The 25,018-nt window shown below is 51.1% G+C and overlaps 12 protein-coding genes across 12 annotated transcripts; 5 read left to right on the forward strand and 7 right to left on the reverse strand.

Moving 5' to 3' along the window:
* Positions 1-411: 411 nt before the first annotated feature.
* Positions 412-1,014, reverse strand: PC9H_008467 (uncharacterized protein; the record flags this gene model as incomplete). The annotated part of the gene is made up of 4 exons (XM_036777977.1): positions 412-438; positions 494-561; positions 613-949; positions 1,009-1,014. The coding sequence occupies 4 exons, from the start codon at positions 1,012-1,014 to the stop codon at positions 412-414; spliced, it is 438 nt and encodes a 145-aa protein (XP_036629405.1).
* Positions 1,015-1,196: 182 nt separating this feature from the next.
* PC9H_008468 (uncharacterized protein) lies at positions 1,197-2,587 on the forward strand (the record flags this gene model as incomplete). The annotated part of the gene is made up of 5 exons (XM_036777978.1): positions 1,197-1,623; positions 1,678-1,792; positions 1,846-2,034; positions 2,091-2,322; positions 2,378-2,587. 5 exons carry the CDS (start codon positions 1,197-1,199, stop codon positions 2,585-2,587), a joined length of 1,173 nt encoding a protein of 390 aa, XP_036629406.1.
* Positions 2,588-2,997: 410 nt separating this feature from the next.
* Positions 2,998-3,469, forward strand: PC9H_008469 (uncharacterized protein; the record flags this gene model as incomplete). Its single annotated transcript, XM_036777979.1, has 5 exons — positions 2,998-3,118; positions 3,177-3,190; positions 3,253-3,259; positions 3,310-3,373; positions 3,436-3,469. The coding sequence occupies 5 exons, from the start codon at positions 2,998-3,000 to the stop codon at positions 3,467-3,469; spliced, it is 240 nt and encodes a 79-aa protein (XP_036629407.1).
* Positions 3,470-4,476: 1,007 nt separating this feature from the next.
* Positions 4,477-8,129, forward strand: PC9H_008470 (uncharacterized protein; the record flags this gene model as incomplete). The annotated part of the gene is made up of 20 exons (XM_036777980.1): positions 4,477-4,580; positions 4,634-4,676; positions 4,736-4,851; positions 4,912-4,936; positions 4,989-5,027; positions 5,087-5,122; positions 5,175-5,237; positions 5,291-5,374; positions 5,425-5,479; positions 5,535-5,668; positions 5,720-5,926; positions 6,000-6,309; positions 6,390-6,443; positions 6,498-6,520; positions 6,581-6,667; positions 6,723-6,743; positions 6,798-6,836; positions 6,891-6,938; positions 6,992-7,077; positions 7,130-8,129. 20 exons carry the CDS (start codon positions 4,477-4,479, stop codon positions 8,127-8,129), a joined length of 2,574 nt encoding a protein of 857 aa, XP_036629408.1.
* Positions 8,130-8,645: 516 nt separating this feature from the next.
* PMK1_1 (MAP kinase Pmk1) lies at positions 8,646-10,210 on the reverse strand (the record flags this gene model as incomplete). Its single annotated transcript, XM_036777981.1, has 8 exons — positions 8,646-8,731; positions 8,792-8,852; positions 8,912-8,977; positions 9,037-9,297; positions 9,340-9,680; positions 9,741-9,801; positions 9,855-10,048; positions 10,117-10,210. 8 exons carry the CDS (start codon positions 10,208-10,210, stop codon positions 8,646-8,648), a joined length of 1,164 nt encoding a protein of 387 aa, XP_036629409.1.
* Positions 10,211-13,337: 3,127 nt separating this feature from the next.
* Positions 13,338-13,942, reverse strand: PC9H_008472 (uncharacterized protein; the record flags this gene model as incomplete). The annotated part of the gene is made up of 6 exons (XM_036777982.1): positions 13,338-13,433; positions 13,491-13,572; positions 13,619-13,664; positions 13,719-13,725; positions 13,790-13,809; positions 13,861-13,942. 6 exons carry the CDS (start codon positions 13,940-13,942, stop codon positions 13,338-13,340), a joined length of 333 nt encoding a protein of 110 aa, XP_036629410.1.
* A 1,808-nt stretch (positions 13,943-15,750) lies between these two features.
* Positions 15,751-19,063, reverse strand: PC9H_008473 (uncharacterized protein; the record flags this gene model as incomplete). Its single annotated transcript, XM_036777983.1, has 10 exons — positions 15,751-15,900; positions 15,996-16,234; positions 16,320-16,387; positions 16,458-17,021; positions 17,079-17,195; positions 17,287-17,362; positions 17,700-17,776; positions 17,903-18,554; positions 18,603-18,743; positions 18,829-19,063. 10 exons carry the CDS (start codon positions 19,061-19,063, stop codon positions 15,751-15,753), a joined length of 2,319 nt encoding a protein of 772 aa, XP_036629411.1.
* A 649-nt stretch (positions 19,064-19,712) lies between these two features.
* Positions 19,713-20,039, reverse strand: PC9H_008474 (uncharacterized protein; the record flags this gene model as incomplete). Its single annotated transcript, XM_036777984.1, has 2 exons — positions 19,713-19,912; positions 19,973-20,039. The coding sequence occupies 2 exons, from the start codon at positions 20,037-20,039 to the stop codon at positions 19,713-19,715; spliced, it is 267 nt and encodes an 88-aa protein (XP_036629412.1).
* Positions 20,040-20,594: 555 nt separating this feature from the next.
* On the forward strand, positions 20,595-21,224 carry PC9H_008475 (uncharacterized protein; the record flags this gene model as incomplete). The annotated part of the gene is made up of 1 exon (XM_036777985.1): positions 20,595-21,224. The coding sequence occupies one exon, from the start codon at positions 20,595-20,597 to the stop codon at positions 21,222-21,224; it is 630 nt and encodes a 209-aa protein (XP_036629413.1).
* Positions 21,225-21,370: 146 nt separating this feature from the next.
* Positions 21,371-22,647, reverse strand: PC9H_008476 (uncharacterized protein; the record flags this gene model as incomplete). The annotated part of the gene is made up of 5 exons (XM_036777986.1): positions 21,371-21,640; positions 21,698-22,029; positions 22,081-22,159; positions 22,214-22,497; positions 22,554-22,647. 5 exons carry the CDS (start codon positions 22,645-22,647, stop codon positions 21,371-21,373), a joined length of 1,059 nt encoding a protein of 352 aa, XP_036629414.1.
* A 436-nt stretch (positions 22,648-23,083) lies between these two features.
* PC9H_008477 (uncharacterized protein) lies at positions 23,084-24,044 on the forward strand (the record flags this gene model as incomplete). The annotated part of the gene is made up of 2 exons (XM_036777987.1): positions 23,084-23,745; positions 23,798-24,044. 2 exons carry the CDS (start codon positions 23,084-23,086, stop codon positions 24,042-24,044), a joined length of 909 nt encoding a protein of 302 aa, XP_036629415.1.
* A 101-nt stretch (positions 24,045-24,145) lies between these two features.
* PC9H_008478 (uncharacterized protein) lies at positions 24,146-24,793 on the reverse strand (the record flags this gene model as incomplete). Its single annotated transcript, XM_036777988.1, has 2 exons — positions 24,146-24,639; positions 24,688-24,793. The coding sequence occupies 2 exons, from the start codon at positions 24,791-24,793 to the stop codon at positions 24,146-24,148; spliced, it is 600 nt and encodes a 199-aa protein (XP_036629416.1).
* Between the last annotated feature and the right edge of the window lie 225 nt (positions 24,794-25,018).

Raw genomic sequence — 25,018 nt, forward strand, 5'->3', positions numbered from 1 at the left:
ATATGGTATCCAGCGGCGATATAGGTCACAAGGTACGCAGGTCGTTTCACCGACGATGCAGGTCATCGGCAGAGACGATATTTCGTTAGTGGAGTGCCGGGCCGCTGCATCTTTGCGGATCGCTCGCGTCCGTAGTTGGCTCGTTTAGCCGAGAACATGAGATGCACTTTGAACACCCGAGTTTTTGCTGGGATGGCATCAAGTCCCAGGAATGCCAACGAATAAATACTCGTCGCTGTTTCTGCGCTCGCCATATAATCGGGCTCATGGTTGAGAGTGGAGATTTAGATTCTATTCGTGTCATGGGAACAGACTATAAGAATAGAAGTGGTTCCCGTTTGGCCACATTCTCAGACGTCCTCCGATCAGCCTGCTACAACTATAACCGGGATATTAAAGCATGCATTCCCTCTAATAAGGAGCCGCAGCCGCTTGACACTATTGAAAAGCTGTTAAGATACATGTCGAAAGGAAGGGAAATGATGACACGTACAGCCTTCAGTTGCTCGAGATACCATGTGCAAGAAGGAAGGTCAGCTTTGTCGAGGCACTTTGTGAACTCTAAAAATTCTATTAACAGAAACCGACGTATGAGCCAAAAAGCTGTCGCACCTTTAGCCTGGATCTCGCAAGTCGGCGCCATCTGTTGTTGCTGAGTAGGTACAGCTTGTTCTGCTGGCGCTGCTGCGTGGCTGCTACCACCGAAAAGCATGTTCGAGAGGCCATGGCCAATGGTTGAACCGATAGCTACCGAACCTGCCGTAGCAGCCATTTGGGCAATCATTCCGGGTTGCTGAGGTTGAGCGGTGGGTGCTGCTGCAGGGGGTGCTGGGGCATGGTGAGCTTGCGCTGGAGCGTGTCCGGCCGGGGCAGCAGCAGTGTGAGCACTGCGAGACTGTGGTGGGGGTGCGGCGGCACGGGGAGCTGCAGAACGACCTCGGGAAGAGCGCTGTACGTCGGGTTAGGCCTTCTCTTCAGCAGGACATGCAGGACGCAAATTTAACTTACAGCCATAATATAGATTATTGATAAGTAAGGATGAAGGTGGTAGATGGAAGAAAGAAAGAGACCTCAAGAATATTCGTGAACTTGGTCCAAAGAAGACGCGTGGACGATGCCGGTCAAATTATATTCCCACGATCACGCTATTCAATCAGAATGCGCGAATTTGAAGCCTGCTCCGACGCGACCTGGACATGCTACCTTCATACCTCTCAGCGACATGCCGCCGCTCCCCGTCGCTGTTCCGCACATTCGCGACCGCCACTAAAGAGAAACAGCCTCACTCTCAGGCAAAAACGCAAGTCAAAGTACGGCCGACAGCTTCAGCATCCCAAACCACCACAAAACCCAAGGTCCCTTCCGCTGTCAAGGGCAGGGTCTCGTCTGAGCATGCTGCAAAGCACCCTTCACAGCCCGCATCACAAGTGCACTCGCATCCTGAGTCAACAAAACCCCATGCGAAGGCAGCGCCGTCGGTAGTCACCTCGGGGAAGGAAGCGGAGAAAGAGAAGTCGGAGGAAGAGGTCCTGCGGGAACAGATGGCCCAGATTGACCAGATGCTGGCGATGGAAAAGCTGTTTCCGACGACAGACCCGTGGGCGCAGAGGGTAGACACGCTAGGTTGGTCGTATGTGTTCACAGGATATTCTAACAATTTACCATTCCACGGTGTAGATGTCGAGCTGCCTTACGTTGTCAACCCTTTTAAACCCTCAGAATACCCTTCATGGCGAAGTATGTTTGAACAATTCTCGCAAAACCGACAACATTCATTGAAGAACGCGACCAGGTAACACACGTTTCTTCATTTCCCCGATATACGATTCTCATCAGTATCCCCAGTATGTGGTCGCTGGCTGGCGCAAATGCGTTTCCAGGAGTTGATCTGTCTGGTGCAAAATTCCGGCATAAGCTCTTCAAATGGCCGTGGCATGTCTTCCAATGTCGATCCACTAAACCAAATGCTTGGGTCGCACCTTTTCGCGCCGGCGCCCTCGAGTCTTACATCGAACTAAATAACGCTCTTGCCGCGTAAGGCTCATTCACGCTTATCTACACTACTGTACCGGAATTGACGGGTTTTCCAGCAACGACGTCAAACGTATCAAAACATACGCCATCGACTCGTATCAAGATACCCAGCTGAAGCTACTGAAGAAGCGAAGCCAAGAATACCTTTATAAATGGCGCTTCCACGGTGAACTCTCCCCCACACGGATCCTGTCGATTCGCGCAATGGAGGGGTACCTCTCGCCCGAGGAGCCGCGCTTTGGCAACCGTTTCATGGCTCACATACTTGTTAAGTTTGACACCGAGCAGGTTCGTAGTTCGAGCTTCGTCTCGTACTCCACGCATAGATTTACGCCTTCAACAGAGTCTGGAAATATACGACCGCAAAGGCCACCCTCTGCATGCCCACAAACCAGAAGATGATCACGGCAAGAAGACCTGGTTGAATGTTCCTGCCGAAAAGCGACGAGTGATAGAGTACCTTGTTTTGGAAAAGCGGATGTGGTATGACGGTCCGTGGACGTTTAGAGACCAGCTATGGGAGAAGGCAGGAAAGGCTCGCGTCGCTGCGTAGCAAATCGACAAGCTTATTTAGTGGAGTGCTATATCCCCTTGCTTGTCAATTCACACACTTCACACCCACCTAGTTCTTGAGAATTACTCGCGGTTTCCTATTTTCGGGCCTGTCGATATCAGAAGGTCAACTGGCAAGCAATCTAGCTCCTTGTCATTCATCGCAATCAGGAGCTGCGACTCGACAAGGCCTCAATGGTCTAGAGGTCGTGCTGAACAGACTGTTTTCGGTGCCTGTGTCTCAGTCCAAGACGCGACCTATAACATGTGGCTATAGGTCAACTGGTAGTCGTGAATTTTGTGGGCTCAATCAGATGGTAGTACAAAGGCTATAAAACCAGTTTGGGTGTAGCCTGAGCAGTTTCACAACTCACATCACTCAACCTTACGTCCACACTCGACTTTCTCAGAATGAAGTTCTTCTCCGCTGCTTTCTTGACCTTCGTCGCCGTCAGCGTCGCAGCCATGCCATCGCAGACTTCGACCGGTGACGACATTGAGGAACCAGTCAAGCTCGGATTGGGCGCACCATGTAAGGGGTACTTCTTTCTTCGCGGAGGTACTACTTTTCTGACCGATCCATCAATCAGGCATTCGCTCCAAGGTATGAACTGCTCGCTACATTATCTGTGGCAGAGGGCATCTGACCAACCTCGCCGTTTACAGCACCTCTGTAAGAACCTTCGTCTAGTAATCACCTGGTCTCTCACTAATAACGTATAGGCCTAGAGCACCTCCACTGCTGCTACTCTCATGCGAACCCCGACGAGGAGAAGGAATACGGAAAGTAAGTGCCTACGAGCTCTTTATACTCTACCTCTGCACGAGGTTGACCGCCTATGGACGTAGATGTCTCCCCCTTAACCGCGCCTGCATTGCTTGAAGCTGCCGCCACTCTGCAAGAGTAAACCATCGGCATCGTATATATCCTAGGCAGACTTTCTAATTGCAAGCGTACCTCGCATACATTCTCTCTAAAAGGGGTCCCAGGCCCGGACAAATAAAGACAAAATCAGAGAGTGTAGCGTCGGACGGCTGGCCTCCGTCGCGTCCAGATTTTCTCCTTATTTCCTGTGATTACGCGCCGATTGGATGCACCTTCATTGTGGCTTCCATTTCATGCCAAAATGAGCGCATTTCCACTGAAATCGGTAGGACACTGTTTTGTTAGATGGGATCTCTTAGTACTGCCCGTACTTTGGTATGGATCGTGTCGGTGCTCCTAGTACTGCTCAGATAAGTTTTTCTACAGCTATAATCATTCCCTTCTCTCCACCGTGCCCCCCCTCGGCCGCCCCATCCCCGAGCAACTGTTATCGACTGGTATTTGCATGGAATGTGCACACGTCGTCTCGAGTATTCCTCGGGATTCTCCTCGTGGAATATGTATGCTTTACTGGTCCAACTCTGTCATCCCACAATAATAACATCTAATAAATGTACTAGCACTTCGAAGCGAGCTACCGCCGGCGCATCCTGCGGATCCATACTTCATTCAATCTTGGTTGAATGTCGGAGGAATCAGTAGTATAAGCTTCAAAATAAGTTTAGGCACAATCAGATCACTGAGGCACTTCCATGTCGAGTACGTTAGCTTGTTCTCGAGTCTCGAGCGGTAAGGAGTGCGTCGGTGGTACTACAGGTCGCTTTGATCCCCTATCACTTCACTGCCTTACGAAGTAGCGCTGGAGCGGCATAGCCTCTCCACTATCTTCGCAGATAAATACCTTGAAGTCCATTAACGTCCCGTGTACACGACGACGAGATCTCCCATTGTTGCTGAAGCAGCCGTATTCCAAATTCCACCCTCGAATTCCATCCGATCGACTGAATTGAAGCCTCGCTTCTTGCTTTCTGCCACTATCGATCACTTTGACATAACATCGACACATGCCAAGAAATAACACTTTAATCCTCCTCCTCGTGGTATTCATATTAGCCTTTTGCCTTACTGGCAATGGCGTATATGCCTTCGGGGCGGGGAATATCCCTTCGTAAGTCACCACCCGAAATGATTACAGGAACCGCCTAACGATGGGTGGCGCAGTTTCGCGTATATGGAAGGCAGGGCATTTCGTCACGGTGATATCGTGCGTGTGTGATTTCCTCGTGCTTTGTGCATATCTGAGGCGGTAGTGTGCCTTGACAGGAAGATATTCTATCCGATCTTGTAAAGAAGGGAGGTGGAGGTTTCGCGTTAGGAGCGTTAATAGGCAAAGGGGGATCCAAGTTCAGTGGTTTGGATGTTAAACGGGTCTACTTTGGGTGCGTTGCACCTTTCAGATGCTGATGTTGAAGCGCATTTACATATTGCTTGGGATGTAGTAATTGGCTTCGAGATTACAGTCAAGTAATGTCGTCTTGATTTATGATCTTGAAGTTTGGCTCACAATGTCCAATAGGCCGTGGATATTGCTGGCTTGTCGAAGTTGCAGCTCCAGGTAATATCCACTCTTGCTGGACATGCATGGAGCATTCAAGTATGTTGACTCACCCCTAGACAATCATCAATCTGTGCATGGCTCTCGGTTTCATGGTATGCTGCATTGTCGTTCGTACTTAGGCACAGAAATATAACCTTCTTACAGGCCCACGGCTACGCGACTGGCGAATTCGAGGTCACTGCCGAACGCCTTGGATGCTACCTCCCAGTGAGCCCGTTTTGATTCCATTCACCCTAGACGTATACATATTATATGCGTAGACTGAACACATTGACAACCCAAAAGGCTACGGTGATGGCCAAGACGCTCGACAAATTCACCCGGGACTTCGTGGTCCAGTCGACGTACGTCCCCTCTCTCTGCCCTGACGCATATTTCCAACCCAAACTCCTAGCCTATGGAACTGGAAATCGATCCCCGCACAGGCATGAAGAACTATATCGCAAACGGTCAGCATTCCATTCGCTGCCTTCGTACGGATATATTAACCGCCTTCATCTCTAGAAAATGGTCGTTGGGACACGTCGAAAGCATTGGTGAGGCGTACACTCGAAAAGTGTATTCATCTTGGAAGGCAGTATCGATCTCAAGGAAGGAAAGACGATGAATACGAAGCTTTTAGGTTGTTGGGTACAGCTGTATGCCTCCTCTCATTCTGTTAGGGCCGTTGGCTCACCGTACGACTCTAGCTCCATACATTGGAGGACTTTTCAGCACATTCGAACTTCTGCGAGCTCGCGCTTGTTAGCATGGGCCACCACCAGGTGTTCACCCATGTCGGCGACCAAGTACGTGTACAAGCATCCAATGGTAAATGGGTCGCTCCTCTCGTCACTGGCACCTTCGGCTCCAGCGATTTCATCCACTCGTTGTTAGGAGAGGCTACCGATCATCTTGTACGTACCAACCTCACTCAGCCCGCCCTTGCCAGATGTCTCAACGGTCAGTTGACCACCCTTCTCATTATAGAGCGAAGCCTCCGTATCAGATCTCAACCGACAACTCGACACAGCCCGCTCCAAGTCGATGTCTACCCGCGGACCTGGCGGCAGTGCCAACCCCGCAGACTCTCTTCGCAATCTCCTCTTCTCCCTTCCAGGGGGTACTGGAGGGGATATGAGCAGAGACATGGAAGGCATCGAGCGAATTCGGGCCGGTTCTGCGCCAGGTGGAGGGGGTAAGAGGCCGGAGGATATGAGCCCGCAAGAGTTGCATGCGGTGCTGTGGCAGGTGCTGACGTTCAGAGATGGTGTGGTGAAGAATATATCGAATACGATCGGTGAGCCGACCTTTCGATTGGCCTTTTCGTACCTCTGCTGAGGCGGGAATCCATCGACGTCTGATGATCTGTGTCTGTAGAGAAAATCCCGGGGCTGGGACCCCTCATCGAGAAGTTGATGGATTCTATCTCTGGTGAGTTACGTTCTTCCATTGTCAATCAAGATCATTTACAACCTCTTCCGACAGTCTTCGTATTCACCACGTTGGAAGTAAGTAAAACTATGTTACCGCACCTGAAGGGCTGTGCTTAACCCCGCTTCTTTTAATAGCCTTTCTTGAAGCCAATCATAAAATCCGCAAGCAGTGGTTTGACCGCAGCCTCTAGTGAAGTAATTGATAACCATGATCAATATGAGGTATGCACTCATTCCCTGTTCCTCACTCCTTTACTATAATCTAAATTCGTTCTAGGTATTCAACGATCCTCGTGCTGTACGTTTTGGGAAACCTAAATGCTTATGCTGACGTGCTAATGTCAATCCTTAGTCGGATCCTACCCACTCTTTCTTAAGCAAAGATCACTTCGTACGCCCATCTAAACCACAATGTGGCGACCGGCGCGCTGATTACTATTTGTAGAACCTCATCCTTAATGAACCAGCCGGCCGCATTGCCCAGATCATTGTTGTAAGATTATTGGTCACCTAGTTCACTTCACGAGACCTGAAATTGATCCCCAGAAATATGCCGTGACTGAAATCATCAAAGCTTGGGACGATACATCCGTAAACGTTCACAATGTTACGGAAGACATTCTCCAGTGCCTGTACGTACCACGGTCGTTCATGCCCCTCGCACATCCTTAACTTTTCTCCTAGCTTTCACCCCGACTTCCACAATTCCAACTCCAGAATACAGCGCGAAATGATGCAATGTATGCATGACTGGGTGAAAGGCCTAGGGGGCAAGCAGCATCAGATCATCAGCCGTCTAGGCAAGAATGAGGTCCGCAACCACCAGAACACGCGACTTGCTGGAGAAGGTGGTGCTCCTGAAGCCCAAGGTACCTACGCGCACGCTCAGGGTATACAAGCCCAGAACGCGTTGCAAGGTTATATCGGTCAGATCCCTGGTGTTTCACAGGTGCAGTCTATAATTGGCGGAGGTAGCGGTGTGAAGAGGGACGGCCCTGGCGGCGGTGGATATCCAGGTGCTGGTCACGGACCAAGTGGCGGACACGGCGCTGGGTATTCGAGCCCTCCGCCCCCAATGACTGGCCAAGCCGCGTCTTACTTCAATGATGCTCCAGCGTCGTCCTACCCAGGAGCCGGTTCGTATGCGCCGCCATCCGCCCCTCCACCAGGAGGTGCTTCCTCGTACGCGCCGCCCTCCGGACCCCCTCCACCCTCGGGCAATAGGCCCCAACAACACTCAGGCTATAATCCCTCGTATACATCTCCTCCACCCTCTTTCCCGGGTGGACCCCCTTCTCACCATGGCGGGCATGGACATCATCATGAACACGGTTCTGATAGAGGCCCTTCATTCCCTGGTGCGCCTTCACATGGACCTCCAGGCGGGGGTCCTGGTTTCCCCTTGGCACCAACGTTCCCCGGTGCGGGAGAAGGACATGGTGGGTATTCCTCTTACGGTCAGCCAGGCGGGTTCCCTTCGCCTTCTGGACCACCTCCAGGTGGCTTAGGTGGTTTTGGTGATCCATACGCCCAGCCTCCTGGTGGAGGCATGGGCTTCCCTGGCGCGGAACCATTTGGCGCACCAGGAGGACCTCCCCCTCAATTCCCTGGCGCTCCTCCACCCGGTGGGTACAGCTACGGAGCTGCGTACAGAGGCGGCGCTAGTGGAGGCGGCGGATGGTGAACAAGAACGCCGGCGGAGACGAAACGACCAGTGAAGTTTATAAACTAGAAGAATAAGAACGTTGTAGTCAGCACTAGTGTATGATTCGTTTCGAAATCAAGTAAATATACGTATTTAGTCCTTGCGAACAAGTGGTCCACGGGACCGTCCAACGTTGACGTGCAAAGCTAGTGCCTGGGTATATATTGGGTAGTATTACACGAATAGTGACTCCAGAAAACGAAAGCATCGACGTATAGAATAGATAGGTTGACTTACGCCACATTTAACTCCCCGGCGTCCCCAGACTATTAACAATATAAAGTGTGTTCATGCCAGTACCAGTGGCTTTGTATGACAGCGGATTGCGAGAAACAAACACAGAAAAGGTGACGTGCGAACAAACGAGCGAATCCTGACAAAAGGAGATGTGTTTGGGAAGGTGTGGTCTACTAAATGAAAAAAAATGTGAGACGAAAGTTACCGCAGCAAAGGAAAGGTACTAACGTACCTTTACAAATGAGGGTTGACGTTGTTCTACGTGATGGGGGCCGGGCGGAAGCTCATAATCTCTTCGTACAAAAGCTCCTTCAATTGTTCTCGGCTGATATCGTCCTTGTGCACTAAGGAACCAGGAACGTTAGGTCTCAGGGTGAATACAAGGTCGACGGAAGAGAACATACAATCGAACTCAAAGAACTCGGGGTCAAGTGGAGGTGCCACGGGTTCGTCATCGGGGTCGTGCTATTGTTAGAATTTCTCAGGTAAGTTGATGTTGACTGGCATGATGAGGGAATACGTACGTATGCTTCCAGGTAAGGGTGAGCCAATGCCTCCTCCACAGTGATTCGTTTTTTCGGATCGAATGTCTGATGAAGGGAAAAGATCAGAAGCCTTGTTCAGTTTAATTGGATCCGAAAAGCCTTACCAGAGTCTTGGTTAGGAAATCTATGGCCAAGGGGTTCGCGTTGGGGAAGAGGGTAGCGAAGGGTTTGCGCTTGCGGAAAGGAAGCGCGCGAATATAGTCCCGGGATCGCCGTGTAGTGATGGCGTAAAATTCGTCCAGTGTGGGCGTTCCCAAGACATCGAGAATTAGGCTGAGTTGATGGTGATAGTCACGACCGGGGAAGAGGGGTTTCCCGGAGAGCATCTCCGCCAAAATACATCCCACTGACCAAACATCGATAGCCTAATTGTAGCCCGGTATAAGCTTCAACCGCGCTGCCGCAACAAGGTGAGGAATGCCCACCTTCGTGTATTGCTTGAATGTTAGCATAATTTCTGGGGCCCGGTACCACCGTGTTGCTACGTATTCCGTCATGAAGCCGGTTTCCGTGCCAGATGGTTCCGCTGTCTTCACCGATCGGGCCAATCCGAAGTCACATACTTTGAGGTCACAGTTGGCGTTCAAGAGGAGATTTGAGGGCTTCAAATCTCTGTGAATAACGTCGGCAGAGTGGAGAGCCTTCAGTGCACGCAGTGTTTGATAGATAAAATATTGTGCGTGATCATCAGAAAGGTCCTGTGTTCGGATAACGCGGTGCATGTCCGTCTCCATGAGTTCTTGGATCACTGAGAACAAGAAACATGTTCATCATTGACTCATCAGCACCGCGGGAGACTAGAACTCACAATAGACTTCTTTGAAAGCCTCTAACGATGGCGGTTTAACGAGATCAAGAATGGAGATGATCTACGTGACAGGTGAGCGACTAGATCGCAATGGAAGGCACTTGAGACACATACATTCTCGCTGACCCCGGCTTCACTGAGAAACTTAAGCAACTTCAGCTCGCGCAGCGTCCGCAGGCAGAACATCGAGTGGTCGAACGGTGCAATCTTTTTGATCGCAACTTTGCGCCCGCTGGGCTTGTGCAATGCTGAGCAGACGATGCCGTACGCGCCTTCTCCGACGACATCCAGTACTTGATATTGAGATCCTAAAAAGAAACAGAGGGAATCAGCCTTGTATTCGATTTTCCGGGAGATGTCTAAGGCAGTGGCTCACCAACGTTGAATCTAACTTTCCTGGGGGCCGCTGCGGCGGGCTTGGTAGCCTTAGCGGGCTGCTGCTGCTGCGTCGTCGTCGTCGTCTCAGGCATCGGGTATGGGTGGGGTGAGAGGGAGATGGTGGTAGGAATGAAGGAAGAGACAATAAGGTGGACCGGTGTATATGTACGATCCTATTGAGGAACGATTACAACAACCAACAATTGCCTTTTTGGGCAGCTAATCTCAGTCAATTATTCCGTCTCCTAGCATTTTGCCATGGCAATGGGATCACTGGAATTCAGACAGTGAGCTGATTCCATGGCCCCTTCCAAGCAACCATGGACTGACCATATCAATGGCTGTACCGACATCTGATGGCCTTCGCCCGGGGCCGATGTTGAGTCTTTAATCCCCTTTCCTCTGGATCTAAGCAAACAAAACATTGCAGGAATCGGAATATCGTACAGGGAACTCATATGTTCTCCTCGAGAAATCACAGTTCACTTTCATGAAACCGTGCCTCGGTCAACTTCGATGACAGAGGTGCCAGCTGGATCGCCGACGGCCTAGCACTCAGATGTCGCCCTCAGTCTCACAAACCTGAGGCGCGCACGCCGCCAGCCAATCGACATTGGCCATGACAGGCGTTATCAGCGCAGACCTCTGAAACACACAGGAGTGCCGTAGCCTTGCAAGTGAATGCGAGCGCAACTCGACTGGAATAAAGGTACGAATTTGTGTCTCGAGGTTTCACCCCTCTGGATCTGATCATGATTTACGCCAAACGCTCCGTTAGCCGCGTTGAACGTTGATTCTATACTGACAGTCTTTTGGGTTCGCCTAATGAAAAGCAGCATCACAGAAGCGGCGTAGATATCTCAGCACCATGATGAAACGCAGATTTCGGCGTTCATTCGATTGGCGTATGTGCAGTTTACCACCGGGTCGGGACAGTTTTAGGCAACTCATGGCGGTCTTGAGGGGTCCTGGCACTCTTTCTCTCGCAGTCACTGTCACGTCCACTCGATAATGCCCTCAGCCAATGACCACAAACCCGGGATATGTCCCGTAGTGTTATTTCAGCCAAATACCACAACAACATTACGGCCAGTGACTAGTGGGGATGGTTACTGGTGAGTCCGAGTCTTGAGCCACAGAGTAGAACATTGATTGTATCGTTATATGTAGGATCCCCACTTCCGCGCCCATGAAACTATATTACCGTTGCTGAACGTCAGTATCGGTACATTCCCCGCCAAGCTCTTGCTAAATTACTGTTGCCCCCGTCATGGTTCGTAACGGTAAGATCACTTGCAACCAGATTCTGCAACGGCGCTTCAAGTTCCCATAGACGGGACCCGACGCCCCCATCGTTATCATAATTCGCAGACGTAGGTTCATACTCACAACTTCCTAACACTTGCTGGTCGAATCATAGTATGTAAGTCTTCGCTGTTGGTGTCTCTGACTCGCCGACTAACCCTACCCTTGCTATGGAGTCAGGTCCGCTTTTGGTGATTGCGATCTTGAGGGGCGCTCAGTCACCGTCACGTCGACTCGATGATACCTCTCAGCCAACAACAACAACCCCGAGCCTGGGATATATCCCGCAGAGGTATTCCGGTTATATTGCTGGGACTTATGAGTTACCAGAGGCGGGGCCCGACTCCAGGTCTGCCCGCCGTTATGACGACAACTCGCAGATATAGGATACCACTTATATCCAAGCGGGCCGACACGATCTTGAGACGATCCAGGATATTCTTGGCCACAAGTTCAATACTCGAATTGTGGTCGGACTCATACATCGTTATGTTCCACTGCTCGAGGAGTATTCCAGATGACCATCATATCCTAGACTCAGATTTACAACTCGCTGAACCAGCACTTGCTACGATTTTATATTGCCGTGTCACATGCAAGTCTTCGTCGTCTCTGTTCCCGGCAGTTACATCTCGCCTGCACCGTGGACTCTCAACTGACTCGCAACTTTTCTTTATGTTGATTTTGATTCTGCAGGCGGTAATGCTCCCGACGATCTCAAGACATTCTCATTACGACTATTTGCCGTCGATCCCCTAGATGCCAGGGCGCTGGTCTATCATATGCCTTTGTTGGTGTCCCATCCCTTCGCTCTGGCGTTTAAAGAACTATGGTGCACGCCCAGGCTGAGAGCATGGAATAATAATGTCACGCATCACACAAGGACCCCGACTTCCTAAAGGACATGGCCACACGGCACAAACAGACCTGACCAGCGGTAAATGTATGGAGGATATCAGCGCGTAGGTCTTCTTTAGCCGGTTATTATTTCTCGCCGTTTGATGCCCAAGCTTTCCCATTACTTCTCGCTGCATATCTGGCTTCCTGGCTGCGCCCTCTGACCGACCGGGGGGTCGGCAAACACGTCACGTTGTTCCCATGGCGGGGGTGGATATCTCACAACCCACATGCATCCATCTCGCTAGGAATATGTGAACGACGTAAGGCGCCTAAAGAACACTTGCAACTCAACAATCACCCAATCAATGATGGCAGCCGCTTCAGACGCCTCTCCGTAAAGCTTCGACGGAGGAAAGCACGTTGCATGCGTGTTCTGATAGGCTACCGGCTACCTGCCTGCAGTGCAAGTCACGACCACGTCCTACCGCCGTGAATCCAGTCGACTCAAGTACGAGTGCATCAATACTGGTCAGTATTCCCCGACCGCCACCCGTGTTGTTTCATACCAAAGATGGGCAAATGGTGTGTTTCGAGGACTTGGTAATGATGGTACTGGCGTTCTGCACGCCGAATGGGTGTCCATCAAGAAGATAGACTCACTATGGTGGTTCTATCATCCAAGTTTCGGCTAGATTTGTTGATATAAACCTAAGGATATCAGCGTCGCACATCAGTCAAAAGGACGGGCAGGGCATGATGCGATGTGCATGCTGCAAATGGTTTACCGCGTCATATTCATACATATCCATTGTATCAATGCTGCAACACTGGATGGATGCGATGTAATGACCCGCCGTGATCGCAAGACTGCAGCATAACTAAATGGGCGGAAATGCTATGTGGAAATGAGGGTCGTTTCGTAGATGTCGCAGGTGCTGGACGAAGATTTGAGAAGGGACGATCACAATATGCGCACGGTGTGCTGTGGGTAATTAGGAAAACTGTACATCGCAGTATATAATCGTCAGGGGGCATACGCCGAAGAAGATAGTATAATTGCCAGTTCGAGGCCCATTACAAAGGTGATTGTGTACTTATAGGGACATGGTAGAGTTCATTCGCTGTTGGTTCTTTATGTTTCAGCCGTAGTGCCCCAACGGACGCCGAACCCTAGCTTGACATGGCGTGAGCCTGGGTACCGTAAACGCAGTCCACAACACAACGCACCGCGGACATAGCAATGTGTTTATGACTCGAATAAGCAGGGCTCGCCTTGGAAAGTTTTGCTGCCCTCGAACGTGCACCTAGACTGTTGTAAGCATCATGAAATCGAGAGGTATAGTTTAATCACGTACAATCCATTGTCTGGACCAATGTAGCAGCATTTCAGACCCGCCTTGCCTAAAATCATGTAGCTTAGTACACGGGCATGAAATCCACATGTCCGTTAATTACAGGGTTTCTGGTGAGCATAAGCGCGTCAGTTACGGTCAGTAACAGTTTCGACATAAATACAGATGACTTACAGTGCCAACAAAAGTCCCGCCTTGAATGACATGGTGAGCCAATGCAAAACCAATACCTCAATAGTACTCACATTGACCACCGAAATCAAGGCCGTCTTGAGCAGCGACGACAGCGACGAACAAAGAGAGGATGGTAGCAGAGAAGAACTTCATGTTCAGGCTTAGGTACTTGAGTAGGTAGACAATGAGTACCGTTGGCCAGGCTTTTATACTGTTTGACCCCAGATCTGAAAGCACAATCCTTACATATTGCTCCGGGTCTCATGTGATACCTAGACATCCGTGGAGCCCTCCAACCTCGTGCCGGCAGGAGAAACAAGGGGGAAAGGCGGGCCTTAGTGAATAAGGAGGCAGAGGGATGAAACGATGTGGGAAGTAGACTGCCGAATGTCGAGAAATGTATGGACGGCGAGCGCGTCCCGCTCATCTTTTCGCTGATATTTCCGTCCTCCATGGAGCCTATCGCCTCCATTTGCGCCGACCGAAGTCGGGGCGCTCGCATTAGGACGGAGCACTGAGTGGAGTATGCACATCGTACGGAATGCATCTTACATCACGTAAAGCGATTGGCGACAAAATGAGGGCGCTGGCGGTAAGTGACGTGTGATTCCGAGCAAACATCGGAGCAAGTGATGGAACGAGGAGTGTACGGGCATTCCCGTACAAATTAACAGCCTCAAGTTTCGACGCCGATTCAATGCGCCTGTGTATGGTTCGCCAGTGCCGTATACACTGTCTAGGCCGGTCTCGGACGATGAGCAAAGGGAGGCCTGGAAGCATGCACATAAGCCCAGTTAATGGATACACCGAGCAGGCGTACGCACGAAGCAGCCAACATCTATACATGTGACATGGAAGCATTCCTTCATGGATGAATTACTGTATGCTGAACAATCAAGCTGGGCGGCAGGAGGCGCAGGGCCAATTGAATAGCAGACACGGCGCTGTGGTCACGGGAAGACAATGATCCCGAGTCTCCTCCATGGATACATCTTCGACCGAAATTTCGCATATAGTCGCCGCAGCCGCTGAAGTGATGCGGGGAAGAATCACCTTGGTGAGTCCAAATTTATTGCATCGGGCTAGAACGAACAAAGGCTTCTAACAGTGATCATCTCGACACGAATGCCAAGAGATGAGCAGGACACTAGAGGAGAGAACACATCACCCATTCGGTTGAGCATCAATTATAGCGCGCGTGGAACTTTCTGCTCCCTTCTTGACAAAGAGGTCTGATTGAAACCAAGAAGAGGATCATTCTTTTGCAATGAGAATGATCGCTACAATCAGGCATTCGATGAAACGACCTCTCTTGTTGGGTGTTAGTCGGCCAGTAATCACAGAAACGCACCAAGCAGTGGCAGCATCCAGTTGACACGGACGATATGCAACTTTATTTGGGATCTAATAGAAGCAGGACGGCTTCACGTACTTGCAAGTCGCCTGCGCTCTTTATAGTTCATTCCTCTAAATAGACGATCACTACAATCAGCCTCCTGATGAAATAAATTCTGCTGCTGGGCGTTAGTCGGTCTTGACGTCGCTGGAAATCACAGAAGCGCACCGAGTGGCCGAATAGTGGCAGCTGCTTGACCCAGTTGATACGCACGACATATTGCCGACATGGAACTCGGTTTGAGATCTGATGGAAGCAACACAGCTTCACGTACGTGGGTACTTACGAGTCACCTGCACTTCCTATGAACATCGGGACCGGCTTGATAGACAGCTTGATGCAGATGGCACAAAGAGTCTAGGTTTACATTGTGCAGGTTGCTCAGATAGATAGATAGATTGTGATTAGTTGATACAATTCTTCTTCGCGAGAGGGAAAGGGTGAGTGGGGGAGGGGGAGGAGGGTGAAAGAAGGGTGAGGAAGTGGACGGTGAAGACGGTGAGGAGGAGAGGAGAAGGAGAGGAGGGAGAGAGAGAGGAGGGTGGAAGGCAAGAAAACAAGAAGACTAGTCCTTGAGGACGGGCTTAATCGCCTTTTGCATCTCTTCGATCTCTTTCCGAACCTTGCTATTGAACAGAGCGACCAGTTCGCGGTTCGCATCCAAGAGCTTCTTCAACAGCAGCATCATCTTGTGCACCCGCTGCTTATCATGCGACTGCAAAACCAGCTCGTCAGCGAATCCAACAAAGTCATCCAAACCATTGAGCACAAACGACTTCGAAAGTGAGAGGGGAAGCACATATTACATACCTTGGTGCACGCAAAGCACACGATGGCGAAGGACGTGATCACGTCCACACTGTACCTCAGCTTTTCTATAGTGTCCTCGACGGTCGTGCCGGGGGATAAGTCCTGCCCCCCGGCGGCTACCCAGTCTTCCAGGATGCTGGTGGTGCAGTCCGTGATGCTCTGAGCAATGATCTTAGTATGGCCGAAGGCGATGGGGTGCTTCCGCACGACCTTCGCGACGGTCTCGGTCACAGCGAGCTCTGAGTACGAATACAGACAAACATATATCATAAGTATGAGGTTGCGTTCGCCTTAGATTCAAGAGAACAACGGTATTTGACTGACCTTTACCGCTCTGCACCGCGCATGGGTCGGGTTCATCGAGTGCTTCGAAGTAGTACGATAAGGCTTGGCTGTTAGAGGCCGTGTACAGTGTCAGGACGTTCAGCGGTTCAAGAAATTGGATGAAATAAGGAGACTGACGCTGGGTGCTTCTGTCGTTCGTGGATGCGGCCCATAAGGAAGAACACGATGCGGGGGTTGGACTCAACGTCCCATTGCGGCTGGGGGAAATAATGGTAAAACATGATGGTGTCCATGTTCCAATGGTCCCTCGGAAACCCTAGCTGTGTCGACGGCCGATCGGGGGAAAGGCGAACATCCTCGTAGTACTCCCGGTTAGCAGCTGCCAATGCCGCCACACTGTCACTTCCATCGTCGCTCCCCGCGTCATTACGGCTCTGCTTCCAATTCCTGCACTCATCCACGGCCCAAGACATCCACTTCATCTCCACCTCCGCATCGTCGCTCAGCACCCCCAGTTTCGCAGCGATCGCCATCATCCGTATGAGCTCAGGCTCAGTCAGCGGCGCCCGCTTCCTCATCTCGGAAAGGTACTCCCAGGCCGTATTATACACTTTGTACGCGAACGCGCCCTTGTCGTTGTTCTCGAGGATACGTGCGTAGAGTATCAAGAGCCCTGTGACCTTGAGGTGCGGGTTGCTCCCTAGCTCAGCGACAGGGCGATGCAAGACCGCGAAGATGGCGCTGCGTCAGAAAATGTGCTTAGCAGTACGCACTCGCAGGCGGCAAACCCCAACACACCTTTGAAGTGCGGCCCCAGCGTGATCGAGGTCCTGCTCCGCGAGATACAGAAGAAATTCCGCAACGTCCTCCCGCACGTCCTCTGGCCACATCAACATTCCTCTGAGCCCGATATACCTGATATAAGTAGTAAGAATGTAGACTGACGCTTGTCACTTGGACCTTACAATAACATTACTCTTTTTGCCACCCAACCACCCATGCATACCAACGCGACAAGGCATAACCTATCGAACCAAACGTGCCATCTCTGTTGGACGTAGTATGTTCCACTCGAGGTCTGACTAGTCGAATATGTTCGTCGAGCAAGCAAGCTGGTACGAGGTATGTGACTGCCAGATATGCGATAATCGCGTAGTTGAAGCTCCTGCTTGCGAAGGTCCCATCTGTGAAGCTGCTTCGCCTTCAAACTAGGCGTCGCCGAGCATATCGAGTAAAATGCTGGCTGTGGTTGAGACCTGGGTATCGGTATCCTTTTGCGTGCCAGGAACAGGGCTTGAAGCATCTGCCTCCGGATCCGTTCAAACCACTACCGCTCGAAGATATGCGTTACTGCAGGCTGAGGTGTTAGGCACAGAAGCTCTGGCAGTATTTGTAGGCCACCGGGGCGAAAAGACTCACAGAAGAGTGCAATCTGATCATGCCGCGCAGAATCGTCAAAGCTGCCGTGCACGCGGTGCAGCCTAAAGCTCGCGAACCTAGTTCTAAGTTAGTGGTTGCGTTGACTCAGTTGGCGCTTATTTACTCAAGCACGTTCATACAACATGAAATTCAAGAGGGAGATTATCCGCCATCACCAAGTGCGTCCTACACACATCACCCACCCGTCAATATTTGGATTAGGTTCCAAGCCCCGAAACATTATATTATCCCCGAGATAATCCACCCTCCGTATCCCCTCCACGAACCCAGACTCGCGATTCCCTCGAGAAGAATGTCTCGCTCCGTATGCCTGTGTGCACTGTACCTGCCGGACCTGCGGCCAGTCGTCGTACTCTGACTGCGACACATACTCCTGGAAATTCTCGTACACCGCGTTGTACACATCCTCGCATTTGATGCCCTTCGGGTTGCGCACCATAAACGGCCAGAGGAAGGGTTGGATGGGGTCGTCGCCGATCGCGTTGATGAACATGTGTGTGAGGAACGGGTGGGTCGCTGGTTGCATCCTGTCCGCCGGTGAGAGGGGTATCATTGTGTCAACGGTGCCGTAGCAGAGCATCGAGGGGTCCTCCCGTATGTCGAACCACAAGGACATGGGCCCGAAAAGTTGGTGCTCAAGGAAGGGGTTCAACTGGCATTCCCATGGAAAGGGCAGCGGGTCTTGTGGGTTGGGCTCCTTCCACCTCGTCGGACGCGGCGGCAGCGCGGGATGCTGTGTTCCAGAAACCCATCGCTCTGGGTGATCACCGTCGGCACCGCGCAGAGAGTCGAACATTTCCTGGATATCGACAGGTGATGCCTCTGGCGTCGGTGCTGGTCCTTATGAGCGGATTTAGACAGCGCACTTGTAGTAGCACTCACAGGAATTCCTTACAACGACGCCGTTAACTCTTGGACAAGCGTAATAGCCATATGCTTTCCATTCAGGAAGAGGCACTTGGTCGTTCATGAAGGATTCAGTGGCCGGGACCGATACATTGCGCTTGGCTGATGATGGTGATCCTATGTCAACAGCAAATGACTCGTCAACTTCTTTGAATTTGAACGGGACCTGTTAGATTCAGATTGAGATTAGCGCTAGACGCACCTCTAAAGTAATCCAGGAATCTCCACGCTTTGCGACGACGCTTCTTTCCACGATTACCGTCATCTACTGCAACTGGCCTCGCTGAAATGGGCAGTGCGGACTTTGTGGGAGGGAGAGCCTGGGTGGTGACACCGGGGGAAGCGACCCACAATTGGCTGAGATCATTGATTGGGCGATAAAACCCGCCGAATTGCATCCATGGCTCTCGTTGGTCGCCCCCCGGAGCATTGGGCATCGACGGGGACCACTATGCCCTTGAATACGGCAAGATTGAAGATACTGAAGGTGGTCTCGCTAGATGTTGTGAAGGGGCATGGCCCGCTGGATTGTTGTTTGCTTTGTCTCGATTTGTGGTAAATTGCCCTCAGGCTGCGTGTCGAATGCATCAGTCACAGGAGGGCGATGAGGTTGCGAACATAGCCGCTTGATGGCAAGCAGGCGCGTATGCTTAATGGAGGTGTGCTGATGAGAGTTTGACTACTTGATGACTTTTCACTGATTGTATTGAACAGATCTGAAGTAAATTGACTACCGTCACCATCAAATTACCACCAACCGACATGGCCAGTTCCGTTACTCTAAAGGCACGGTACCCACAGAGCAACTTGAGATATTAGCAATTATAGGTTGTTGTCAGGCGAGTCGGAGTCGGACCGACCAAGGACTTGCAAAATGTGGCGATTCCGTCAAAGCAAACAAACAGGGTCTATAACCTAACCCCTTGCCAACCTCCAGTCAACTATACAATGCACGCGTTAACAATGTCCGAAGCAAGTCTATCGCTACACTTGGTGTGTGTGTCATACAGTACATAACACGACTTGTATGTGGCCTTGACGAAAGGTCAGCATTTAACCTGCTTCGAATCGAGAGTGATGCTCACCTTAAATGTCCATCTTGATTCCCAATTCTTTGATTTCTCGAATGTCCATGTTTACTCCCAGCTCTTTGATCTCGCGAATATCCATCACGGCCGTAAGCTCTACTGGCTTGTCGACACTTCGGATATCCATGACTGCGGTAAGTTCTACTGGCTTTTCAGCACGGATATCCATAAACGCTGTGATTTCCCCAGTGCCTTCTCCTAAAAATCAGCAAAGATGTTAGCATCGCGGCCAGCCATTATGTGGAGATGACCACTTACTAGCAACAGGGAGCGCAGCTGATACGGCAACAAGAGCGAAGACGGTGAACAGGCTCCAAGAATGCATCTCGACCAAAATCCCTTGAGTATTCGGTAGTAGCTGAATAACCCAGCGCTCGAGCTCAAGATGTGCCTTTATACTCTCAGAACGCCATCGCAGAAAAGACTGGGTGACTCCATTACGCCGCCGACCACTCTCCAAGACCACGCATATGATTCATGTGCACACAAGCCGCAGCGCTGGAGTGAGCCAGCCCAAATCAAACCATGGGCTTCATGTGCTCGGTATTCACGTACTATCGCTCCCCCCAATCCTCCGTCCTTTGAGGAGGCATAGGCACCCCCGGTCGTTGCCGCGCTGTGGACCACGAACATCGGATACCCTCCCTCCTGAAAATCGCCATCTCTCCCCAGCTCTCCTCTTGTGATCGATACACGATATACACATGTGCCCGATTCGCGCGACCCTGATCTTCAGAACAGCCATCGCAGTACTTCGCAGCATGGGTGTATTTGATAAGGTACTTATAATCCACATCGCTCCAGCGAGTCCATCGCGTTTCAGGTTTATACAACTTCTTCGCCCCTTCTTCATTCTCTCCCCCAGAATCGCATACGTATTATGAGCGCACAACGCCCACCATACGGTCGCTGGATCGCCTTGGGATTAGGAGCTGTGCTATTGTTTCTGACGGCACTTCTACTAGTCAAATCAGAATGGAATCATGAAACCTCCAACTATGGTGGCGTTCCTCCCTCCTTCCCTCCTCCTATTATTCACCTGCTGAAACTAGGCCGAACGCATGAACTCTCTTTCTCCGTTCCCTTTGGAGAGGAGAGTGTCGCCATGCGTGTGGCTACGGGTTCACGCTATGGTCTGGAGCCAGATGCAAATGAAGAGTGGGACAGGATACTGCCTAAGCATGGCCATCTGGTGCACATAGCCTCGACTCCCACAGCGACGCCAGAACCATACACCGTGACGCTTCTCCATCAGCTGAAGTGTCTACAGATTGTCAGGGAACAATATTTGTCTCCGCCAACCAATCCAATCACCTCTCGCACACGTCATTGCATGAATTACCTCCGCCAAACATTATATTGCCGCCTGAACATGGGACTTGAATCGGTGGAGGATGCAGAAGGGAGGGCAGCGCGCGATTACGATGCTGTTTGTAGGGATTGGACGAAGTTGTACGACGAAGCCGACCGAAATCAAGTAGCATTCTCGTCATGGAAGGAACGTCAATAATTGCATATGTAACACACTCGTATATACGCTTTGTACCAAGTAAGTAACTAGATCTAGATCGATAATACCCCAAAAGTATTTCTTAGAAAGTCGATAAACGATAACCCAATAATTTAACTCCCAAGTCTGAGTCTACTTCCCTCTCCTTAAGCCTGTGTTCGCGTTGAGTTCGTAAATTGCGTCGTCGAGTCGCCGTAGCTTCCGTCCGACTGTTTGAACTTCAGCTGGACGTTGGGCAGGCTGTCGAACTTCTCGTTCTGGTCCTCCGTGTAGTCTGTGTGCGTATGGGCGTGGCGGTGAGCGCCCGGGCTGGCTTTGTTGAAGTTCAGCGCCGTCATCGGGGCAGTAGTAGCCGTTTTGGAATCCCAAGCGCGTCGCTGGGCCACGCGGAGGATGATCAGCATAGGCGCCAAGAACTAAGAAACAAAACATGTTAGACAAAGAAACATCATAGAAGAGCAATCAGTGCATACCTGAGCCATGACCATGTTGGGCAGGAACATGTTCGACACGACGCTCTTTGCGCCATAGCCACCGATGAAAATGAGGGAGATACCGGCATACAGCGCCGAGCTTTCGATCAACATGGCGGCGATCGAAGCGTACGGGACGGACATAGCCTGAGGGCCCAGCGCTTTGCGTAAAGAGTGACGGAACATGAGGAGACGGATGGAGATCATCATAGTGATGAGGACGTTAAGAGCGACTGAGAGGGAGAAGTACGGGACACCGAAATCGACGGTGGTCTTCGTCCATAGATGAGCCCCAGGTCGAGACGATCGGTAGAGTACCAAACATCCCGTGGCTAGTGGACCAATTAGCTAATGAGAAAAGGGATTCTTGGGAGCATACGTACCGACAGACCCAAGGTACATAAGGATGGGCACTGCAACGATGTAGAACTTCATGTGGAAGATAACCATGCATCGGTAGAGCTGCAGTGATACCGATTAGTGGTTGACCTGATCATCGATCACTTCTGAACATACCAAGAAGCCGGCAGCTAGCCAGTCGCCTACGATAGCGCACGCATTGGGGATGACCGTGATGGGCTTCCCGTACTCGGACAGGGCATATGCGGTGGGACCACCAGGCTTCATCCGATTGTCAACAAACATCAACCGCAATGAATTGAGATTCATGCAATTGTACACGGAGCACAAGACGAAGAGCAAGATCGTGTACGCGATGAGAGGCCACTTGCGCGGCCCGCTTTGTCGCGGACGAATCGCAAGCGTGTATATGATCTGCGCGAACACGAGAAAGAGGATGCCTACATTGATGTATCAGTTTAGGGATGTACGATCAGACGTCTCTTAGCCAGCGTACCGTAGAGCATCTGCGAAACGCAATCCCCAACGAGGACGGCCCGTTCAAGCCATATTATTCTGTCCGGGAGGTTTGGGCGGTTGGGATTCGACATGTCCGCAGATAGTGGCTCTAGAGAACGAAGGTAGAGAGGAGCGAATGAAGTAGACCCAACACGGCCGCGCAGAACTTATAGACGTTCTGAAACAAAGACTTGAGTTGAAACGCTTTTAGTTCCGTCAAGTGCGAGGGAGGAATGATTGGCGAGCGATTCGGTACGGAGGGGCGATGGACTGGGTAGGGTCATCTAAAGCTTTGGAACGGGATCTGCCAGTCGAGGAACCACCCCATGCATCCCCATGCGTCTGATCTATTCGAGGAGCATCTGAATAAGTACCACGGAACAATATCATGTGGACATGGCATAGTTCACAGAGCGTCTGTGTAAGCAGAAGGAAGGTGCTGGTGTCTGTGCTTGATAACGAAAACGCCACTTGTAACCGTAAGTAAAAGCCAGCGGATCGTCTTGAACAGGAGTACTTCACGACCAAATGGCATCCACCGTAACAGAAGGCAAGATCCCATTCACCGTTGGAGACGAAACCTTCGAAACCTATTTCAAGGTTACTGGCGACGTTCAGCAGGCCGAGAACGGACCCGTGGTAGTCCTGCACGGTGGTCCAGGGATCTCCCATGACTACCTGTTGCCGATTGCCGATCTTGTCACCACCCATAGTCCCAACGCAGTCATCTTCTACGACCAGCTTGGCAGCGGTCGTTCAACACATCTCCAGTCGAAGGACACGTCGTTCTGGACCATTGACCTCTTTATCGACGAACTCGAAAACTTGCTCTCTCATTTCGGAATCGCCGATAAATTCAACTTGATCGCACACTCATGGGGCGGTACTTTGGCCTCAGAGTTCGTGGTTCGTCGGCAACCGAAAGGCTTGCGTCGGTTGGTCCTCATGGACTGCCTTGCGAGCGCGAAGCTGAGGAATGAAGCCATCGGTCGGTTGAGAAAGAAGCTGCCAGAAGAAGTCCAGTCGACGCTTGCAAAGCACGAAACGGAGGGGACGACCAAGTGCGACGAGTACAAAGCCAATATGCTGGTCTTCTGGGAGACCTTCGCTTGTCGCATCAAACCATTCCCACAAGAAGTCACGTACTCTCTAGGTCAACCCGAGATTGACCCAACCGTCCTCGACGCGATGTGCGTATTAATTATCGTTGCCGGTTTGTGATCATTGATGGAACCCCCCCAGGCGCAATGGCGAAACGGGACTCGCAACCCAATGGGATATCACTGACAGAATCCACTTGATGCGCCATGTACCAACCTTGATCATAAACGGAGAACACGACTACATGACCGACGAGGTGTGCGCGCCATTTTACTGGGGAATCGACAAGGTGAAATGGGTGAAATTTGCGCAGTCCAGCCATATGCCACACTGGGAGGAGCGGGAGAGGTACATGCAAGTCGTCGGCGACTTTTTGGCTCATCCATAGACTGTAGTTCGTAGTCCCAATAAGCGCTCAAATTATGTACAACTTCGCCTGAATCTTCCACAAAATGCCCAGTTTGAAACAATGGAACAGTTACAAACGTGTCAGTTCCATGTATTCCTCCACTTGACCCAGTCCTCATATCGCTCGTCGAAGATGCTGATTGCAGTCTCCCAATCCCTGCAGACCAGAGTTTCTCCGACTCGTTCTTCCTCGTAGTCGGTTTCCATGAAGTCCCCTTTCTCCACCGAATCGGCGGCTTCGCAGAGGATCGTCTGACGCAAGTAATTAAGGCAATGGTTAACGTGTCCTGCGCTTGCCATCGTGTCGTTGCGGTTGAGCAGTGCATATTGGATGCGGCGCACGCAATGCATCTGGTGTAGGAACGTGAGGACGAAGGCTCGATGATCAGGTCCAAGTCGTGTCCGGCCTATCCCTCTGGGTATAGCGTTGATCATATCCCATTCCTGTCCTTCTATGGGGTCTGAAGCGTTGAAACCGAAGCGAACAGTCTCTTGGAGAGTCATCGCGACGGGGTCAAGTTCTCCGATAGGATAGATGGGTGGGTAGTTCATTCCCATATAGGAATATGCAGCTTCTAATCAATCGTTCAGACATTGTACATCGAACTCGTAATGGAGACTACCTTGTTGTGCGCCCTTCCATGGATGGAAGAGCCTACGCAGGACGAGGATTACGTTGAGTAGTGCTAGCAGCACCACCACCCAGACTGTAGAAGTCGCGCGTTTCATCGCTCGTCACTTCAGCACGACCATCAGAGTGAAGTCTTGGCTATATGAACACATATGAAGCTGCAACGAAACATCTGTGATTGCTGTAATCACTTGATACTCCATTAACCGTTCTGGAAGTTGACCCAGGTTCAGGACGGTTCATATGGCTCAACATGGTGCACTAGGGCGCTCCACGAGGGCAGGCAGATGCTTCCATTGCTGCTCGCACATCTCGGAGTCGTG

The sequence above is a fragment of the Pleurotus ostreatus genome (genome assembly GCF_014466165.1).
Source record: "Pleurotus ostreatus strain PC9 chromosome Unknown scaffold_6, whole genome shotgun sequence".
Classification (NCBI taxonomy): Eukaryota; Fungi; Basidiomycota; class Agaricomycetes; order Agaricales; family Pleurotaceae; genus Pleurotus; species Pleurotus ostreatus.